General features: G+C 55.7%; 1 protein-coding gene across 5 annotated transcripts; it reads left to right on the top strand.

Annotated features, from left to right (window-relative positions):
- Positions 1-7,731: 7,731 nt before the first annotated feature.
- On the top strand, positions 7,732-16,187 carry RAB37 (RAB37, member RAS oncogene family). 5 transcript variants are annotated; one of them, XM_039859672.1, is made up of 9 exons: positions 7,732-8,061; positions 10,461-10,571; positions 11,577-11,618; positions 12,080-12,146; positions 12,243-12,295; positions 13,245-13,310; positions 13,893-13,949; positions 14,027-14,103; positions 14,284-16,186. In XM_039859672.1, exons 1-9 carry the CDS (start codon positions 7,969-7,971, stop codon positions 14,387-14,389), a joined length of 672 nt encoding a protein of 223 aa, XP_039715606.1. In that variant the 5' UTR covers positions 7,732-7,968; the 3' UTR covers positions 14,390-16,186. The 5 variants fall into 5 exon arrangements, 2 of the variants coding, with proteins under 2 accessions (XP_039715606.1, XP_039715607.1); XM_039859673.1 differs by lacking the exon at positions 10,461-10,571 and having other exon boundaries at positions 14,284-16,187; XR_005652148.1 differs by lacking the exon at positions 14,284-16,186 and having other exon boundaries at positions 13,245-13,949; positions 14,027-14,109.
- The last annotated feature ends 599 nt before the right edge of the window (positions 16,188-16,786 follow it).

The raw sequence follows: 16,786 nt of genomic DNA, 5'->3' as shown, positions 1-16,786 counted from the left end.
GCTCCTCAGAGAAACTTTCGTTTTGCATCAACATCTAGATTAGTGTTTAATTGAATAACCGGGTACAATAGCTTGGCCAAGTTGACACATAAAACTAACCATACACACATACACACACACACACACACACATACTCAATATACCTATTCATATCCTTTGTTCATTTTTCTGTTGAGATTTTCCTTTGAGAGCTTTTTATGTAACTGGCTATATTCACTCTTTGTCATATGTCTTGCAAATATTTTGCCTCTGCCATTTCTCATTTGATTTTGTTTCTGGTATTTTCTGTCAACCAGACGTTTTTATTTCTATGCAGTCAGATCGACCGATCTTTTTCTTTGTGGCACGTAAATTTCCTCTCTTGTTAAGAAAGTTGCTCGGAGCCACTGGAGGAGCCGTGCTAACCACCACATTTATCTAGGTTTTCTAACTGTTCCCCTTGAATCCTGGAGTCATAGGAGAGCAAAGGGCTTGGACAGCGTTAGCCAGATGCCATCGAGAGCCCTCCACTCGGGGATGATTTAACATGAGGGTCCCGCTTTTAGCCACGGCTTGACACAAAAGCTGTAGAATAAGCTTTGCATCTTCTGCAAAATTACAATCGCCCGTTTTGTCAATCAAGGCCCCTTGTAGAAGAATCGCATAACGCATTCTTCTCAGCCTCACATGCCAGGGGGAAATACTCACTGATGAAGGGACGCAGGCGTCCTTTGTCAGGAAATAAGAACGACACACCCCGCCTGGTTTCCCATTTTGTCCTGACTGCCAGGAGATCTAGACTCAAACGTCAGGCTCGAAGGCACGAACACCCCAGCCTCACTCTGAGGAGGAAGCTCTCCTCAGGCAGAGTTTTTAACTGCCCTCTTGGGTTTGTGGGTTTTGTTTTCAGCCGCCTCAAATCCCTTTTGGAAATGCACGTGGCACAAATAACAGACATAAGCAAAAGGCTTGAGAAGAGAGAACAAAGATACTTTTCTGAACGGTGGCCAAGTGGACACAGAGGTTTCTGTAACATTTTCAAAAACGTCCCAGAAGAGGGAAGATACAGTAGAAAATCTGGGTCTGAAGTTGACCGTTAGCTTCGTCAAGGAGTGAAATTTGGAATCAACCTGGAAAAACTTCAGGAAAAATGCCGGCAGCAAATGGGTAGAGAGAGAAAGTCCGTCACGTGTCTAAGGTAATGAATTTAGGCAGACCTGTCCCAACATTTGGAGGATCAGGGGCTGGGGTACAAATAAAGGCCCATAGACCAATATTTTAACACTCTAAGTCAAGCTAAAAAATAAACTATCAAATCAAGTGTGTCCTATGTTCCTACTTTGACATATTATGTACCTTCCTATCGATCTGGGAGACAGGTTTGAATGTGGGGTTCTCGAAAGTTCCACACCAGAATGTGGCAGCCTAGCGACAGCCATCGCCTGGTCCTCGGCTCCCACCCACAGCCACTCCCCTGCTCTTCTGCCTCCTGCACACTCCATACCCGAAGGTCCTGAGGAGAATGATGTGGACACCCCAGGTTTTAGATCTGAGCTCTGTCCGCACCCCTGCAAACAGTCACCCCTTGGCTAGTGTTGTATAGTGAATATTACACTAGCAGTGAGCTCCGGGAAAAGTGTACTCTATAGGAGGGACAGGGGGCCTTCGGCCCTATGGGCGTCTCATTTCCTGCAGAGGGACATCAACAGAAGACGGCCAGGTCTAAGGAGGTCCTCTGAGCTCTCCATAGTGGCCCAGCCAAAAGTTCTTAGACCCTGATACCAGCATCTCCACAGGACGGCTTGTTTCTACAAAGACCGATGAGAGCATCTTCATCCTGCCCCTGGCCCCAGAGGTCATCATCACATAGTTTCATCATCTGAAACGATGAACCCCGTCACCCTGGACCGTGTCCCCGCTGAACCAGAAAAGGTCCCAAGAAGATGGAACGGTACGCGGAGAGAAGAAAGTGATGGGAACTCTTCACTCTGCAAAAGAAAAGGGTAAAAGGGAAAAGAATGAGAATCTTTAGTAAATGAACAAGACGGACCTACCTGGAAGGACGGAGCCCTCGCATTCTGGAATATTCTCTCTGGGAAGCACTTCTTCAAGGCTGAGGAAGCTGGATTTGAGATGTAAATTATTAAAGCCACTGCATCTGACAAACAGAGGGAGCTCTTTGACCCAGGAGGAAATAAAAGCTGGGTAGAATTTGTTTTGGAAAGAGGGGGTGGGAGCCCATAGTCAGGGGACATTCGAGGGGACATCATGAACGACCTCGTGTTTGCCCTGCTAACACGATTCGGTGTCACCGTCAGAGACAAACAGTGGCCATGGATCCGACCCGTTAGTCTTTATGCTTTTACATTTTTAATTTTTTATGTCTTTTTTTTTTTTTTTTGCAAGTCTAGCTAAAGTTGGCATTTCCTAAGCCTTTGCAACAACCTTGCCTGCTTGCCTTTGAAAAGTGGCTATTGTCCACGTTGACACTAAGGCCTTTATCCACCCATTCATTCATTCACTCACTCACTGAGAGACGGCCGGGTACCAGTGCTGGGCGCACTTATGTTTCTCCTCTGCTGCTTATGATGTGTGTGTGGCACTGCCACGTTACTTCACACCCTCCTTCCCCCCAGTATGGAAGTGGCCGTCCCCTCTTTTCCCAACCTCTGCTTTTCTTTGAAATGGTGTCCTCTCCAATACCTTGTTCCAGGGCCAAGTGCAAACTCTTCCTAAGGCAAATAGCCACACATCCTGTTTATTTATTTTTATTATATAGGTTATTTTTTTTAGACTTTTCCATGCAGAAGACCCATTGGGTTAGTCCAGATCTTCCAAGAAGCAGATGTCAAAAGGGAATTCAGCGTGCAGGAATTTTATTAGGGGAAACACCTATGAGAGAAAGGAGGTAGGAAGCAGGAGAGGTGGGGAGAATTGTCAGGCCGTGATGCAGGTCTGCACTCACGTGAAGGACGGAGGCCAGGAAGTGTCCGTGTAGAAGTGTCTGGGACCATCAAACAGTCTCTGGAAGGTTCTATAAGAGCCATGAGGAGGTCCTGCCGCTGAAATCGGCTGTTAGGGATGCCCCGTGTCTCCCAGAAACAGGCCTGCTTCGGTGTCGCCGCCAGGCTCCGCCTTGGACTGCGCATTGCCTGTGCGAAGCTTAGCCGTGGCGCGAACACACGGGTGATGGCCTGCGGAGCGCGGCCCGGGGCCCTCGGTCCGTTATGCTGCTGTGGCCGGGAGTCTGAGAGGCTCATTCTCACCGTCACCCCAGACGTTTACCGACGTGGGATGGAACAAGGTTTTGTCTATGCTTGCGTGCCTCCTTCACTGACTTCAGTAGGAAAGCAGGAGTTTGACGTGTGTGTCTGGGCGTGTGCATACACGCGTATGTGTGTTTAGAAGGAACCCACTCCCTCAACCACGACGACATCCCAGATGCCTGATTCACACTGCTGGCCCTCACACCTGTCTGTTGCTCCCTTTCAGACCATCCTGGTGGGTGACAGTGGCGTGGGGAAGACGTCTCTGCTGGTCCAGTTCGACCAGGGAAAGTTCATCCCAGGCTCCTTCTCGGCCACCGTGGGCATCGGATTCACAGTAAGCACTCCCAGCCTCTGGGGACCTCGTACGCCTCTGCCAAGGCCCCGGCAGGAAATGGGTAGACACTGGCATTGCATCATTCAAGAAGGTTTAATAAAGACCGTTTACCCAGGTGTAAGCAGGGCGTTGGGAAACCAGGAGGGGTGACGCAGTGGCCTTGGGTAGCGGCAGGGCCTCCATCCCACCCCCGGCTTAGGGGGGTGAGAGGAGGGAATGATCTCCAGCCCCAGAGACAGAGAGGGCTGTGTGGAGAGGCCTGGCTGGCAGGAGCTGTGACCTGCGGTGGAGGAACACAGCAGCACCTGGCGGCTCTCTGGGGAGGGGGAGCCAGGGCAGCCAGCCCCCCTCCCACGCTGCTCTCCTCCTGCTCCCCCATCTCCTTCTGGGGCGCCCCACGGGCTGAACACAGCTAGAAGCTAGAAAGCAAGGAAATATGCTTGTGCGTGTGTGTGTGTGTGAATTTTTCAGTTCCTTTTTTCATTCTTACCAATTTTTGCTTTATAGTGATATGCCAGGCTGCAAGGTACATTCATATTTTTCTTAATAATTTTTTTATTTTTCAGTTATAGTTGACATACGACATGATATTGGCTTCAGGGAAACAGCATAGTGATTAGACATTTACATAACTTACCAAATGATCACCCCCAATAAGTCTAGTGCCCATCTGACACCACGCATAGTTATCACGATATTATTGGCTAATTCCTTATGGTGTGCTTTATATTCCGGTGACTGTTTTTTTGTTGTTGTTGTTGTGGTTGTTGTTCCGTGACTGTTTTTATAACTGGAAATTTGTACTTCTTAATCAGCAAGGGAATATCGTGATATGGATTGCTCAGGTCCACCTTCCAGGACAAAAGAATCTGGAGAGGCAAAGAACTGGCTTAAAATTTTAAGCACAGTCCAAACTTAGCATTGTCACGTGGTCCTAGGGCACCTGCAGGTCAAAGGTTAAAGTTCAGTTTTTAGCACTGAGGTTTCTCCCCAGACAGTGCACAGCAGGGAAGCTCAGATTAGAGAAGTATTCCCAACACACAGGGCTTGCACCACGCCTGCCTGCCGCCCTCTCAGCGACCTGGAATCCTGGGAGGGCCTTCAGAGAGGGTTTGGCTCCTCCCTTGGACCTGGCAGGAGCTGCAGGGCCCTCCTTGGAGGTCTGCAGAACCCTAGTGTCTGGAGATGGAGGAGCAAACGTCATTGCTTGGACAGCACGGGTGTTTCAGAGGCCAGCCTCTGAGACCAAGCAGAGCACAGGCCTGCGAGGCTCCACCTGGGGCTGGGACTCTGCGGAGTCACGCTGGTGGGAAGAGAAACGGGGAACTCCAGCATCTGGGCTTGCTCGTGGGGTCACAGCAAGGAAGGCAAGGGCCCGTGATGGACGGGGCTTCAGAGGGAAGCAGAAACGAGAGCCTGGCCAGGGTGTATGTCAAGGCCTGGGCACCCCACATGAAGCACCAGTGCCCCAGGCTCTCCCACTGCTGGGAGCTGCTGGGCTCAGAGAACAGGGCTGAGTCCCAGGAGGGCGAGGCTGCCCTGACGGTCCCTGAGGGCTCGGACCAGGCTGCCAGCTGTTCCCCACCATGGTCCCATGCCCAGTCTGCCCCTCGGCCCTCACGGTGCCCTCACGGCCACACTCATAACTCCACACCCATCCTCCCAGCTGTCAGACTCAGAGGGCAGAGAGTGGGGTGGATGTGGGTGTGGTTATGGGTGTGCAAACTCTGATCACACTCCACAGACGCACGGGGCTTGGAACTCCAAAGTTTGTCATTAGCCTAGTGGGAGAAGAGAGGCCGCTTGCCTGTGAGAAGGAAGAAAGTATGTGGTTACGCTGAGAGCCCGCAGCGGCCCGAGGCAGAACGGGCCCGGCTCTGCTTACTCCTCGGGCTGGACCTTCTGGAGCCTCGCTGTTCACTTGGCATCGGCCAGCACCAGGAGGGTTTGGTTCATGCTAGGACAGACCCATGGGCAGCTTACCCTGACCGCGGGCCTGAGGACCCAACCCGGGCCCGTGCCTGGGGACACCTGGGCCAAGTGCATGACCTGGGAACATAAACAGACACATAAACAGACATGAACCCAGGGGACAGGGGACCCCCGCACACTCTCGTAGTGGAGGGCAGCGACAGCAGCCTGTGTTAGGAGCCAAATCAAGGACCCATGACCGACCCTGGGCCTAGACACAGCTGCTCACTTACAAAGAGGTTTGCAGCTCTCAACGAGAAAATGTCTGTCTCCTCAGTGAGCCCCCGGCCCACTTCTCTTTCTATGCCCGGGACCCTCCATTCCTGTCCTCTCCAGAGACAGGTCTCCTCTGCTCCGAGCGGCTGACACTTTGCACAATAGCTTAAGGCTCCCATATTGCACTGAGCAAAGGGGCCGGAGGACGTTGGGGTCTCCTTCAAATATCAGTGGTCTGTAGGTCCCCAGAGAGCCAGGTCACAAGACACTTACATATCCACCTGTCATTCACACAGAGACTTTAAATACTACTTACAGCTGGCAATTTGCAAGTGCCCCGTGGCTGGTCCTGACTGTGGCCTGGAATATTCCTCCTGTGTCCTGGTAACTGAGGTAGAGGGGGCCACTGAAGGCCCAACTCATAGGGCAGTGGAGCCTGGGCAGAGGACAGGGAAGGAGCTCCCCTTTTAAAAGAGACAGTGGTGAGTGAAGTGAGGTGCCAGGGCCTCTGGAGTAACCCTCACCCCAGAAACCAGCAGGCCCATTGCCCGCTGGGAGGGGACCTGCCCAGCTTCCATGCGGGTGCCTCTCAAATCAAGATTTTCCCCAACTCCATCACCAGCACCACCAAACTGGCTGCCCAGCCCTGCTGAGAGGTTTCTTGGGGTGCTGACGTCGATGGCGTTTACACAGTGATCTTTCTGGCCAGCCTCCCTCCTACCCCGATCCCAGTCCTCCTACCCCGATCTCAGTCCTCCTTGTTACTTCTCGCCTCCGTGTTCCCAGACTCTAATTCATCCTCAGAAAGCCTCGCTCTGCTCATCCCCCACCCAACCTTCAGTGGCTCATGATTGGTTTTCAAATAAAGTCTAAGCCCATCACCCGTGCAGCTTCCCCTCTCCCAGACACGCACCATCCCTCTTGGAATCCCACCCCATGTGCATGGGAGGTTATGGCTGCCTGCCTCCAGAAAATAACCCCAGCCGATGACGAAAATCACAGGGCTGTATGTGGATGGACACAAAGTCCCCAAAGCCACACCTGCCCCTTGCCCCTCACCCCTAACACCTAAGTAAAGAGTTGCAGGCACCCCTCCCCTAACACACCCCTTAAACAGTCCCTGCCTAATGCACCCATCCCCGCTCTTCCATGCCTGTGTGGTACCATGAATGAGCTTGTCTAGGATGCTGGGACAGGAATAACTGAATGGCTGGCCAGGGCCACAGCTCCTGAACTCTGCTATGGGCAATCCAGGACACACTCCTACCCTCTGTCACCAGGAGCTGCAGGGCTCCTAGGATGTCCTGGAGACTCTGCTCTAAATGATCCACCACTTCATGAATCCATTTGATACCAACCGCTTAAGGTCTACTGAGTACCAAAGGCAGGGGGCCACGTGTGTATGAGACCAGCCTTGCCTTCAGGAGTGCCTAGATTAGTAGGGGTGTGCGAGGAAGGCTTTCCCATGATGGGACATCTTGAGCGCAGACCGACAGGTCAGGGAGAAATGAGAACCGATCCACACTAAAGGGTCAAGTTCGAACACCAACTAACCAGGCGTCATGTGCTGCAAGGTGAATATCGGACGGTAAATATAATTATATTCACATGAGCTCGGGCCAGGCTGCATCAATAAAAGTGAAACTACCTGGGAGCTGTAGTCAGCATGCACGCCTCCTCTCAAACGCAGCGCGGCGCTGGGTAGGGGCGTCCCCAGCCTTCCCCTGACCCCGCCCCTGGAGCCGCCGGTTGATAGCCCGCGGGCCGGGGCTCGGGCGCCACCTGCTGGTCGCGCTGCGCAGCGGCAGCGGGACTCCGGGCGCCGGAGCGCGGGTCCCAGCGATGCCAGACTTTGCGCAGCGGGCGGCGTCTCCAGATACCGCTCCCTGTGAGAGCCTAACCCCGACGGCTGGCGACCTTGGGGGACCAGTCCTGGGGTAGGAGCAGGAGGCCGGGTCAGTGTTGCTTAGGGGGCCCGCCTGCCCCCTCGGGAGCTGACGCTGCGGTCCCGCACGCCCTTGTGGGACAGCCCGCTCCGGGCCCGTGTAGTTTCTTGGGGTGGCGGGACGGAGGGAGGAGCCTGTCAGGGTCCGAGCCGGGGCAGTGGAGGGGGAAAGTAGTGGGTGGAGCCTAAGGAGGAGCTGTTCCTGCGCTGTCCCTCGCCTGCCGCTGGCCCCAGCTCACCTCTCGTCCGGAGAAATGACGGGCACGCCTGGCGCCGCTGCCACCCGGGATAGCGAGACTCCCCAGCGCTCCCCGCCCTGCAGTCCGAGCTATGACCTCACGGGAAAGGTGGGTGGGCACTGCGCCCAGCGATGGGGACTCCCGTGCCTGCTCTGAGGGCCACCCCTCCCGCGCCCTTCGCCCTGAGACCTTGGCGTTCCCGGACCCAAGAGCCTTTCCGGCTGCGTCTGCTTTGGATTCAGCCCTTCCCTCAGGCTGCAGAGTGGGGAGGGAGGGTCGAAACACAGCCCCTGGGCCCATCCCAATTTCCAGGGATCTGGGATGGCTCCGCGGAGACTGGAAGAGGAAGGTCGGAAGTGACTCCCCATCCCAATTTTCTTCTGCCACACGCCAGCTAATCCGAGCCCCCGAGAATCCCATGCTTCTCGGCAAGGGTTAACTCTACTGGGTACAGGCACCCGAAGTACTAAGAAATAGGGATGCCTAGACACCCAGAGAGGACGCCCCCTGGCGGCCGAGCTACTTGAGGTTAATGCCCTTTTCCCAGCTAAGCTCTCAGCTGAGACTTGGCATCCAGTTTCAAGGCCTTAGGCTCTAAACTCTTTAGCTCCCCAGGTGCCCACCCCCCTCCCCCGAGTCCTGTCTCTTCCCCTTCCGCCAGTTTCTCACACCTTCTTCCAGAAAGATGTTGCTAGCCAGAATGCAGGCCCACCTGCGAATTTTTAGAACCCGAGAAAGGTCTCAGTGGTTAGTCACAAATTCCCCACCTGGGAGAGCACACGTCAGCTCTCTGGGCCTCCGAGCGACCGCAGGGTGGCCCTGTACAGAAGCAGGTGAGGGTGGCGGTGGACACTGGTCTGTCTGTCCTCCCTCCGTGCCCTTGGAGCAGGCAAATCCCAGGAACTCTGAAAGAGGTGCAGAAGGAGCGCAGACCCACTCTTCATCTAGGCTTGGGAATAAACGAGGGGGCTATCCTGTCTCATGCCACATGGCCTTGAAGGAGACCTGCCTCTTTCTGTGCCTTGCTTTCCTCCCCATACATGGGGGCTCACTCTCCATAGGAGCCCATGGCCTCCACCCCCATTGTTTCAGAGGAAGCCACTTTACAAGTCACCCGCCCAGAGCTGTTGAGATAGGCGTCCTGTGTGGGCTCTGGGCAGGAAATGGGCCCCTGCGCCTTCTGTGGGAGGGGCACCGCTGAGGGCCAGCCCCCAGGCTGGTGGGGACCACCTGACCTCCTTGCCAGACAAGCCAACTGAGCTGTTTGCCTAGGAGGTGGCGAGGCTGGTCCGCTGGTTGTGTTTAGTGGATTTGCCCGGCTGGGTAGGTGGCTGGCATCGTTTGCTCAAGGCAGCTGTGATCTGTCAGGTATACAGGAGCTCACCCTCCCTCCCTCCGTCCCTCCTTCCCCCATGGGGGCTGGGACCTAGGAGCCAGGGAGCAATGCAGGCTCCAGAGGGCCGCCCAGCCCTCCATCGTTCCCCAGGGCCAAGCAGCACCGGTGGAGACTTGGCCACTGGCCTTCACCAGCCTGCGTGTCCCAAGACCACCCCTGGGGATTGAGTCCAGGACAGAATGGGAGGAGGCTGGCAGGAGGTCCTTGGATTGGATTAGAGGGGATGGGGGCTACCAGCAGGCGGTACCCAGTCCTGCACCGCTGTGCTGGAGTCTTAGGTCGTTCACGCCAGCATTATTGGTCCTAGCCATTAACTGACTTTAGAAAGGCCTAGCCACAGTGGAGACCATACCACAGAAGGGTTAAGGAATCGTCCCCAAGTCCCCAGTAAAACATTTATGAGCCAGGACCCCAGCCTTCATACACCTTTTACTGAGCCTCCCACTTCTCCACCAAAGTTAGTTAATCCCAACATCCCAGGCACACAGCAGGGAAGCCTTCGGGCGCCACTGTCAAGGTCAGAGCCTCAAAAATAACTGAAACCTAGTCCCTGCTCGACCCATGAAGTATGTGACCAGCACGCTGGGAAAGTGCAGCATTAGGGCCAGACGTCTGTTCTCCAGGATTAAGGAATGACTGGACAGAGGGCTGTCCTCTGCCACCCCATGGCCCCCAGAGAAGGGGAGGAGAGGCTGGCCAGGAGCGGGACACACCCCACCGCCCCACACTCCCTGCCCTGCAGGGGCCCAGTGATGCCAATTTGCAGCTATTTGTGCCACCTGGGAGGTTCCTGCTGAAAAGAACTGCAGACGAAATGTCTCCCCACTCCTACTAGGGCCACCCAGCTCATCTGGGGACCTGCTGGTGCTGAGGTCTCAACTCAGGCTTCCAGGAAATTGGGTGAGGACAGGAGGGTCCCAGGGAGGGCCTGAGAGGTGAGAGCGTGGAGCAGAGAAGCAGGCGAAGGCAGCAGGCTTTCCCGAAGCAGGTGCCCCTCAGCGCTGTGAGCATCTTTCCCTTGCCCTCTGTCCCTCTTTCCAGGGCCTGTCTCCCTGGAAGCCCAGAAACTCACCCCGACTCCCCATTAACTGCCTCTGCCCCCATCTCCTAGGTGATGCTTCTGGGAGACTCGGGCGTTGGGAAAACCTGTTTCCTGATCCAATTCAAAGACGGGGCCTTCTTGTCCGGGACCTTCATAGCCACCGTCGGCATAGACTTCAGGGTGAGGTGGCTGCAGGCTCTGCCTCCAGCGAGCCAGGGGCTACGGCTCAGGCACAGGGGCGCTGCCCTCTCTTTGCCTACCCCCGCTCCTCAGGACGACTGTGGCTCATGGCCTGGAGGGCACCAGGGGTGCTCCCCAGGGACCACAGAGGTGGCCAGATTAGAGGAATCTAGACTTGGTGGGCTTCCTGCCACCCTACAGGATATGAGAAATGAGAGACGGGTGAGCTGAGCTTCCTGGCCCTCAGTCCCCTTGCCCATTGCCCTCCCACCTGGGCCCCGTGGGCAAGGCCCCAGAGGTCCACCAGTCTTTCGGGAGTTCCCAGGAAGCACTGCACTAGGTTGAAGAGCTGGGCTGGCCAGGTGGGGAGAGAGCAGCTTGCCAGGGTCCCTCCTTTCACCTTGATGAACCCACCTGTACAAACCTGCATCAGGAGTGCCAAGCGCTCTGAGCACCACACACCCAAAGGGTCCCGGAGAGTAAGGGTCTAATCCCGGCAGCTGGGGGAGAGGGAGACAGTAACAGAGGCTTGTTGCGTCTCTCCCAATGAGAGGGGAACGAAGCTTCACTCAGGAGAATCTGTGGGCAGCTGCAGATCTGAGACCCTCCGAGGTCCCCAGGATGCTGGTTGGCATCTCATCTCTAAGGGCTCGGCTGCAGGATGGGACTGAGCTCTGCGAGAGGCAGACAGAAACGAGGAAAGGGCAGGGCCCCCAGCGCCCAGCCCTGTGCCACCTGCTGAGCCCCAGGGAGAGCCGGGTCTCAGGCTCCCGCACCCTGGGGTGTGGTGTGAGGAGCAGACGGAGTTGCCAGAGCACAGGGCTCCACGGTGTGGTATCTGGAGTCACCTGGCTGGAGACATCTCCGGGGCTCACGCCACCACCTCGAGCCCTGGGGAGCGACCGGGACGGGATGTTTGCTCCTCGGTAGGATGTCAGCAGAGCACAGGAGCCAAGCCTCGCCTGCCCTTCACACCACCTCTCGCTCTGCCCTTTTCTCTTTCAGAACAAGGTGGTGACTGTGGATGGTGCGAGGGTGAAGCTGCAGGTGAGATCAGATGCTGCTGGGGAGGAGGGAGGATAAAGGGGCCTGCCCTCCCTCCTCACCCAAACCACAGGAGGCCTGCGGCTCTGCCCTCAGCCTGGGGTGATTTCCTGTGGGGCCCAGGAAACGGCTCTTGTTTATTCGATGTCTGCAGAAAAAGCAGTTTCAGAAACCCTCTCTTCTACCAAGGCAGTTCAAAGTTCCAGTCTCCCAGGCCTCATCTGCCGTTGGAAGCTGCACACCCTCAACCCCCGGGCTGGGGAAGAGGTGGCAGCACTGAATGAGCTTGAGAACTCAGTAGCTATCACCGTCCAGGACGTTGTCAGATATTCAGAAGCCCATGAGAACCTAGAGGAGGAAATAGCTCGCCTTCCCACACATCTCCCGTACCACAATGTGGGGCCCTCTGCCAGCACAGCCCCTGCCCCCTGCCCCCTTCTGATCTTCTGACCATCCCTTCCTAGATCTGGGATACCGCAGGGCAGGAGCGGTTCCGCAGTGTCACCCATGCTTATTACCGAGATGCCCAGGGTAAGTCCCACCTGTACCCGATCCCCTCCCCCAGCCCCTCGTGATATGTACCCTTCCGCCCCAAGTCCCCTGCGTGATCTCTCTCTCCCCCTGCAGCCTTGCTTCTGCTGTACGACATCACCAACAAGTCTTCCTTCGACAACATCCGGGTAGGTCCCTCTACCCATAGCAGGCAGGCAGGACCTACGAAGTTCATGACTGCTTCCTGCTTTGTGGGGAGGGAGTGGTGTGTGGAACGCTGCTGCCCCCTAAAAATATCTGAGATGTGACTCAGAAGTAATAAGCTACTGCTAGGTATTTGACTGGCACGTGGGCACAGACGCCAGGCAGGCTGTCGGGCACCTCTGTCACCTGCTTAGCACTTGTGAAGTACACTTGTGAATCACTGACGGTGATTCACAAGTGCACTTCACAACAGAAGTTCAGAAAGTACCCAGCTCCACCCTGGACAATTACCCACAGAGACCAAGCAGAAAAGTCTGTCCGTACATCCAGCCCAAGTTGCCAAGAAGAGACTCAGACAGAGTAAGTGACTCTGTCCTCACAACCAAACTGTTGGAGAAGAGAGAGAATAATTCAACGATACAAGCGCTGACTCTGTGGGCAGGACTGTCCAGGTTGCACGTGCTCTCTGACCTCAAGGGCTTGACAAGCCAACTGGGGGAACGAGACATGTAGACAGAAAACAGCTTACAGAGAGGATGGAAATCCAGAGCACTCATACTGCCACCTCCAACCCCAGGCTCGTGGCAGACGTCACCATTCAATCACAGCATTTGTGACCGCTGAGCCCTCAGGTGGCCTTAGACTCCTGAACGGGATGCCCTAGGAAAGCACTGAGGACTACCAACCGATCGATGAGGCAAAGCTTCCGCCATCTCTATACTCCGTAGACCCGGGAGTTGCACTATGTGGGGTTGGGGGCCACTCAGGACTAGAGAGGCCAGAACAGACACAGATGAGAGCACACACAGGGCCTCATGTTCGGGGGGACACTGAGTAGCCCGGGATAATCAAACAGGGCAGAAGAAGGAAGGGCAAAGGGACGGGGAGAATGGCAGGTGCTCAGCGTGGGCCTGAGCTCATTGTCTCCCCCAGGCCTGGCTCACTGAGATTCATGAGTACGCCCAGAGGGATGTGGTGATCATGTTGCTAGGCAACAAGGTGAGTGGCTTCATGGCAGGGGCACCTCATCCCCACACCTCCTCTCCTTCTGCCTCAGAATTAGCTCCAGCCAGCCTCAATCATCGCCCAGGAGCAGTAACTGGACATCCTTCCAGCAAAGGATTCTTTCCAGTCCCCAGCTCAGGGGTCAGACCTTGCTGGAGGCTTCAGCCCATCTTATCTGCCCTCGAAAAGCTGTGGAAATGGCCCCCTTCAGGGAAAGCTCAAGCTGCTGCTTTAGAGATCAAAGCCTGCCCACCCTGTTAGATCATAGTGACTAGAGTCACGGGTTCAGAGCTACGACTAGAAAAGGTTAGCTCCAACTGTCACCCCTCTGAGGCTGAAGGGGTTACCCACCTCCCCAAGTGGGAGTGAGATCCAGGGTTGGGAGGTGGGGGACTCAGCCTGAACCGGGAGGGAACTCTGGCCCCATTCCAATCATACCGCTTGCAGTCCCACAGGCCACCAGCAGAGGGCGGGCAGTGCCTGCTCCTGGGGCAAAAGATGGGCCAGCAGGGGCAGGAGAGGGGCCAGCTGGGGTCAAGGCTTCCTTCCCCAGAGTGACCCACCTGGGCTTGACAGGCAGATGTGAGCAGTGAAAGGGTGATACGTTCTGAGGACGGAGAGATGCTGGCCAGGGTAAGTGACCGCCTGTGGACAGGGTGAGGGGTGGGGGCAGCTGGAGACTGGCCCTGAGGACAGTCTCTCTCTGGCAGGAGTACGGAGTGCCCTTCATGGAGACCAGCGCCAAGACGGGCATGAATGTGGAGTTGGCCTTTCTGGCCATTGCCAAGTGAGAGCTGAGCAGGGACGGGAACCGTGCAGGGCGGGGTGGCACCATCTGGGATCCTGACCCAGCCCCTGGACCCAACGGCATTCTGCATCCTGAGGTCCATTTGCCCTGGTCCGTGGGAGTGGGGAGGATGCACAGGTCCTCGCTCCCTGCCCAGCCCATTGCTTCCTCCTCTTCAAGGGAGCTGAAACACAGAGCCGGGCAGCAGGCCGATGAGCCCAGCTTCCAGATCCGAGACTACGTGGAGTCCCAGAAGAAGCGGCCCAGCTGCTGTTCCTTCCTGTGAATCCCACGGGGCTGAGACGAGGCTCCAGGAGCCCATGAGGATGCCTTCTCCCCCAGATCTGATAGGTTCTGAGCAGCTGAGCCAATGGGGAGAGAGTTGGGGACCCAGTACACAGCCCCTTCCCAAGGGGCCTACCCTACTTCCTGTAGCTTCCCTGCACCCCAGAGAGGGTAAAATATTTATATTGCGTTTTAATGATACATAATTTAATACAAAAAAAGGGCGCCAGTGACCCTGTTCCTGCCCTCACTACAGCTGGAGAGGCCAAGAAGACCTCAGCCTTCATTTCCTCTAGCTCCCTAGGGACCAATCTTCCCCCCAAATAACATGGGCCCTTGTGCTGTGCTGGGAGCTAGACCAAAGCTTATCTCTTATCAGGGAAGATAAAGAAATGTGGAGATCAGGCTGGGGTCCAGCTCCCTAGGAGGGGGAGAGAGGAGTAGCAGAGATTGGGTCTGTCTGGCTCCCTCTGGCCTTACCAGCCCCGCTCCGGGAGGTGTATTCCTTTTCCTCCAGCCCACAAGCACACGGGGGCACCGGGAAACATTTGGTTCTTATTCTCTGGACCTCAGATCCAGGGAGTCCCTCCTTCCTGAATCCCTGATCTTACCTACCTTTCTGCCTATGACCTTAGACACCTAAGGTCATAGCAAGGGAAAGGTTGTTTTCCTGTCCCAACCCTTCGGCAGGTATGCAGCCCACAGGCTACTTGTTCCAGTAGCCTTAGTGCTTCCACTAGGTAAGGAGCCAGATGAAAAGAAACCCCTGACTCCTAGAGCAGGTTGGAAGAAAATCTGAGAAAACCTCACTCTACACGTGTCCCCCTAAACCAAACGCTGCCTCTCACCTGACCACCCATGCCCTTTTCTTCTGAGACAGACACCAGGGCCAAAACTGCTTTATCTCCCCTCCTTTTGAGCCAGGTTAGGGAATGAGAGGTCATCCATTTCTGGGTAAACCAACAATGACATGTGCAAAACAAGGTCACGTGGGTAAGCCTGGGGTGGGGAGAGAGAGGGGCAGCAAGGAGTTTATGTGGGGCCAAGGTCATGTGTCTCCCAAAGCCCCGACCTCAGCAACCAGAAGGGAATAGGAGACATGCATGTCCTGACCTAGAGGCTCTCCAGGCCAGGGGTGGGAGAGAGGGGTGAGAAAGAGGTATGCACTGAACATGTCTGAGGCTTTCAAGGCAGAAATCTTGCTGTCTGAGTAGTCAGCAGCTCCAACTTGGGCCTGATAAGGAAGCTCTCCAAGGCCTCTCCCAGGCAGAATAAGGAGGAGCCTGACCTTGCCCAAGGCAGGTCACAGGGGATCCAATCACCCAGGCTGCTCTGGGCCTCTAGCATTTGTGTTTTCCAGAATTAAATTGCAATATTTTGGAAAGTACACCCTGTCCACTGCTTCTTTGAGACGCGCATGGGAGGGGGGAGAAAACTTAGCGTGTGTTGGAGGAACTGTCGTTGACTTCCAAAATTATTTGGTCCTCATCTTTCAATGTCCCCAAGTGGTCACCTCACCCTTGACAGATTGCCCCCCAGCCTGTGATCAGCCTCTCATCTGTAAGGAGCTGAAAGAAGGCCTATCTTACCGTCCTAATCGAGTTTTCTTTCTCTATTGAAGAAAGCTAAGCTTCCCTTCCCTGTAGCCTGTACCCAGATTGGTTACCTGGCTCTGTTCTGCCTCTCGCCACCCCAACTCCCTAGCCAAATGCTGACGCCAATGCCCAAGACATTGCCCTAGGACGGCCCGTCTTCAGTGGGGAGCCCCTGCGAAGCCTTGGACTCTGCTGAGCCGTCACACTGTCCTTGTGAGAATCAGAGCACGCCCCCTCGCACAAGCGGATCCTGGGATAGTACAATTTGACTCCACAAACAGGAAAATGTTATTCAAGCAACTCTGTTGGGTCGGAGATAGATATCAGTCTTATTCGTAAGACCGCTGAAACCTCGCCGCCCCGGAGCGGGAGCGGTTTCCCGGCAACGGTTGCCCCCCCTCACCTACCCCACCCCACCCCATCTTGCTTTGGGGTTGCAAAGTTTTGGCTAAGGTTGTTAAAGCATTAGGATCTTTTACCCACGGGTTGGCTCTCCTCAATCGCCGCCACAGGTGGGGGACAATCAGAACCGAGCCTGCTGGCCCGTCTGCTCAGTACCGAGAACTCGCCCCGCCCCCCGCCTCAACTCAGGCCACTTGGTAACAAACACTTCCACTTCCTGAGCCCTCTTTCTTCTCCCGCCGCGGGGCGCCGCGCGGATCGCAGGGCCCCGCCCCTGCGCATTCCCATTGGCCGGCGTCGTTCGCCGACCAGAGCGCCCCCTGGCCGTGGCCCCTGATTGGCCCGGAGTGATTTACACCTCTGCGCGGCCCCGCCTCCTGAATAAGGGTCCGGGGTGGGTT

The sequence above is a fragment of the Pteropus medius genome, unplaced genomic scaffold, assembly GCF_902729225.1.
Source record: "Pteropus medius unplaced genomic scaffold, Ma_sr-lr_union100, whole genome shotgun sequence".
In the NCBI taxonomy this organism is placed as follows: Eukaryota; Metazoa; Chordata; class Mammalia; order Chiroptera; family Pteropodidae; genus Pteropus; species Pteropus medius.
The sequence above is the reverse complement of the archived record's forward strand: the minus strand, read 5'-3'. Positions and strand labels throughout refer to the sequence as shown.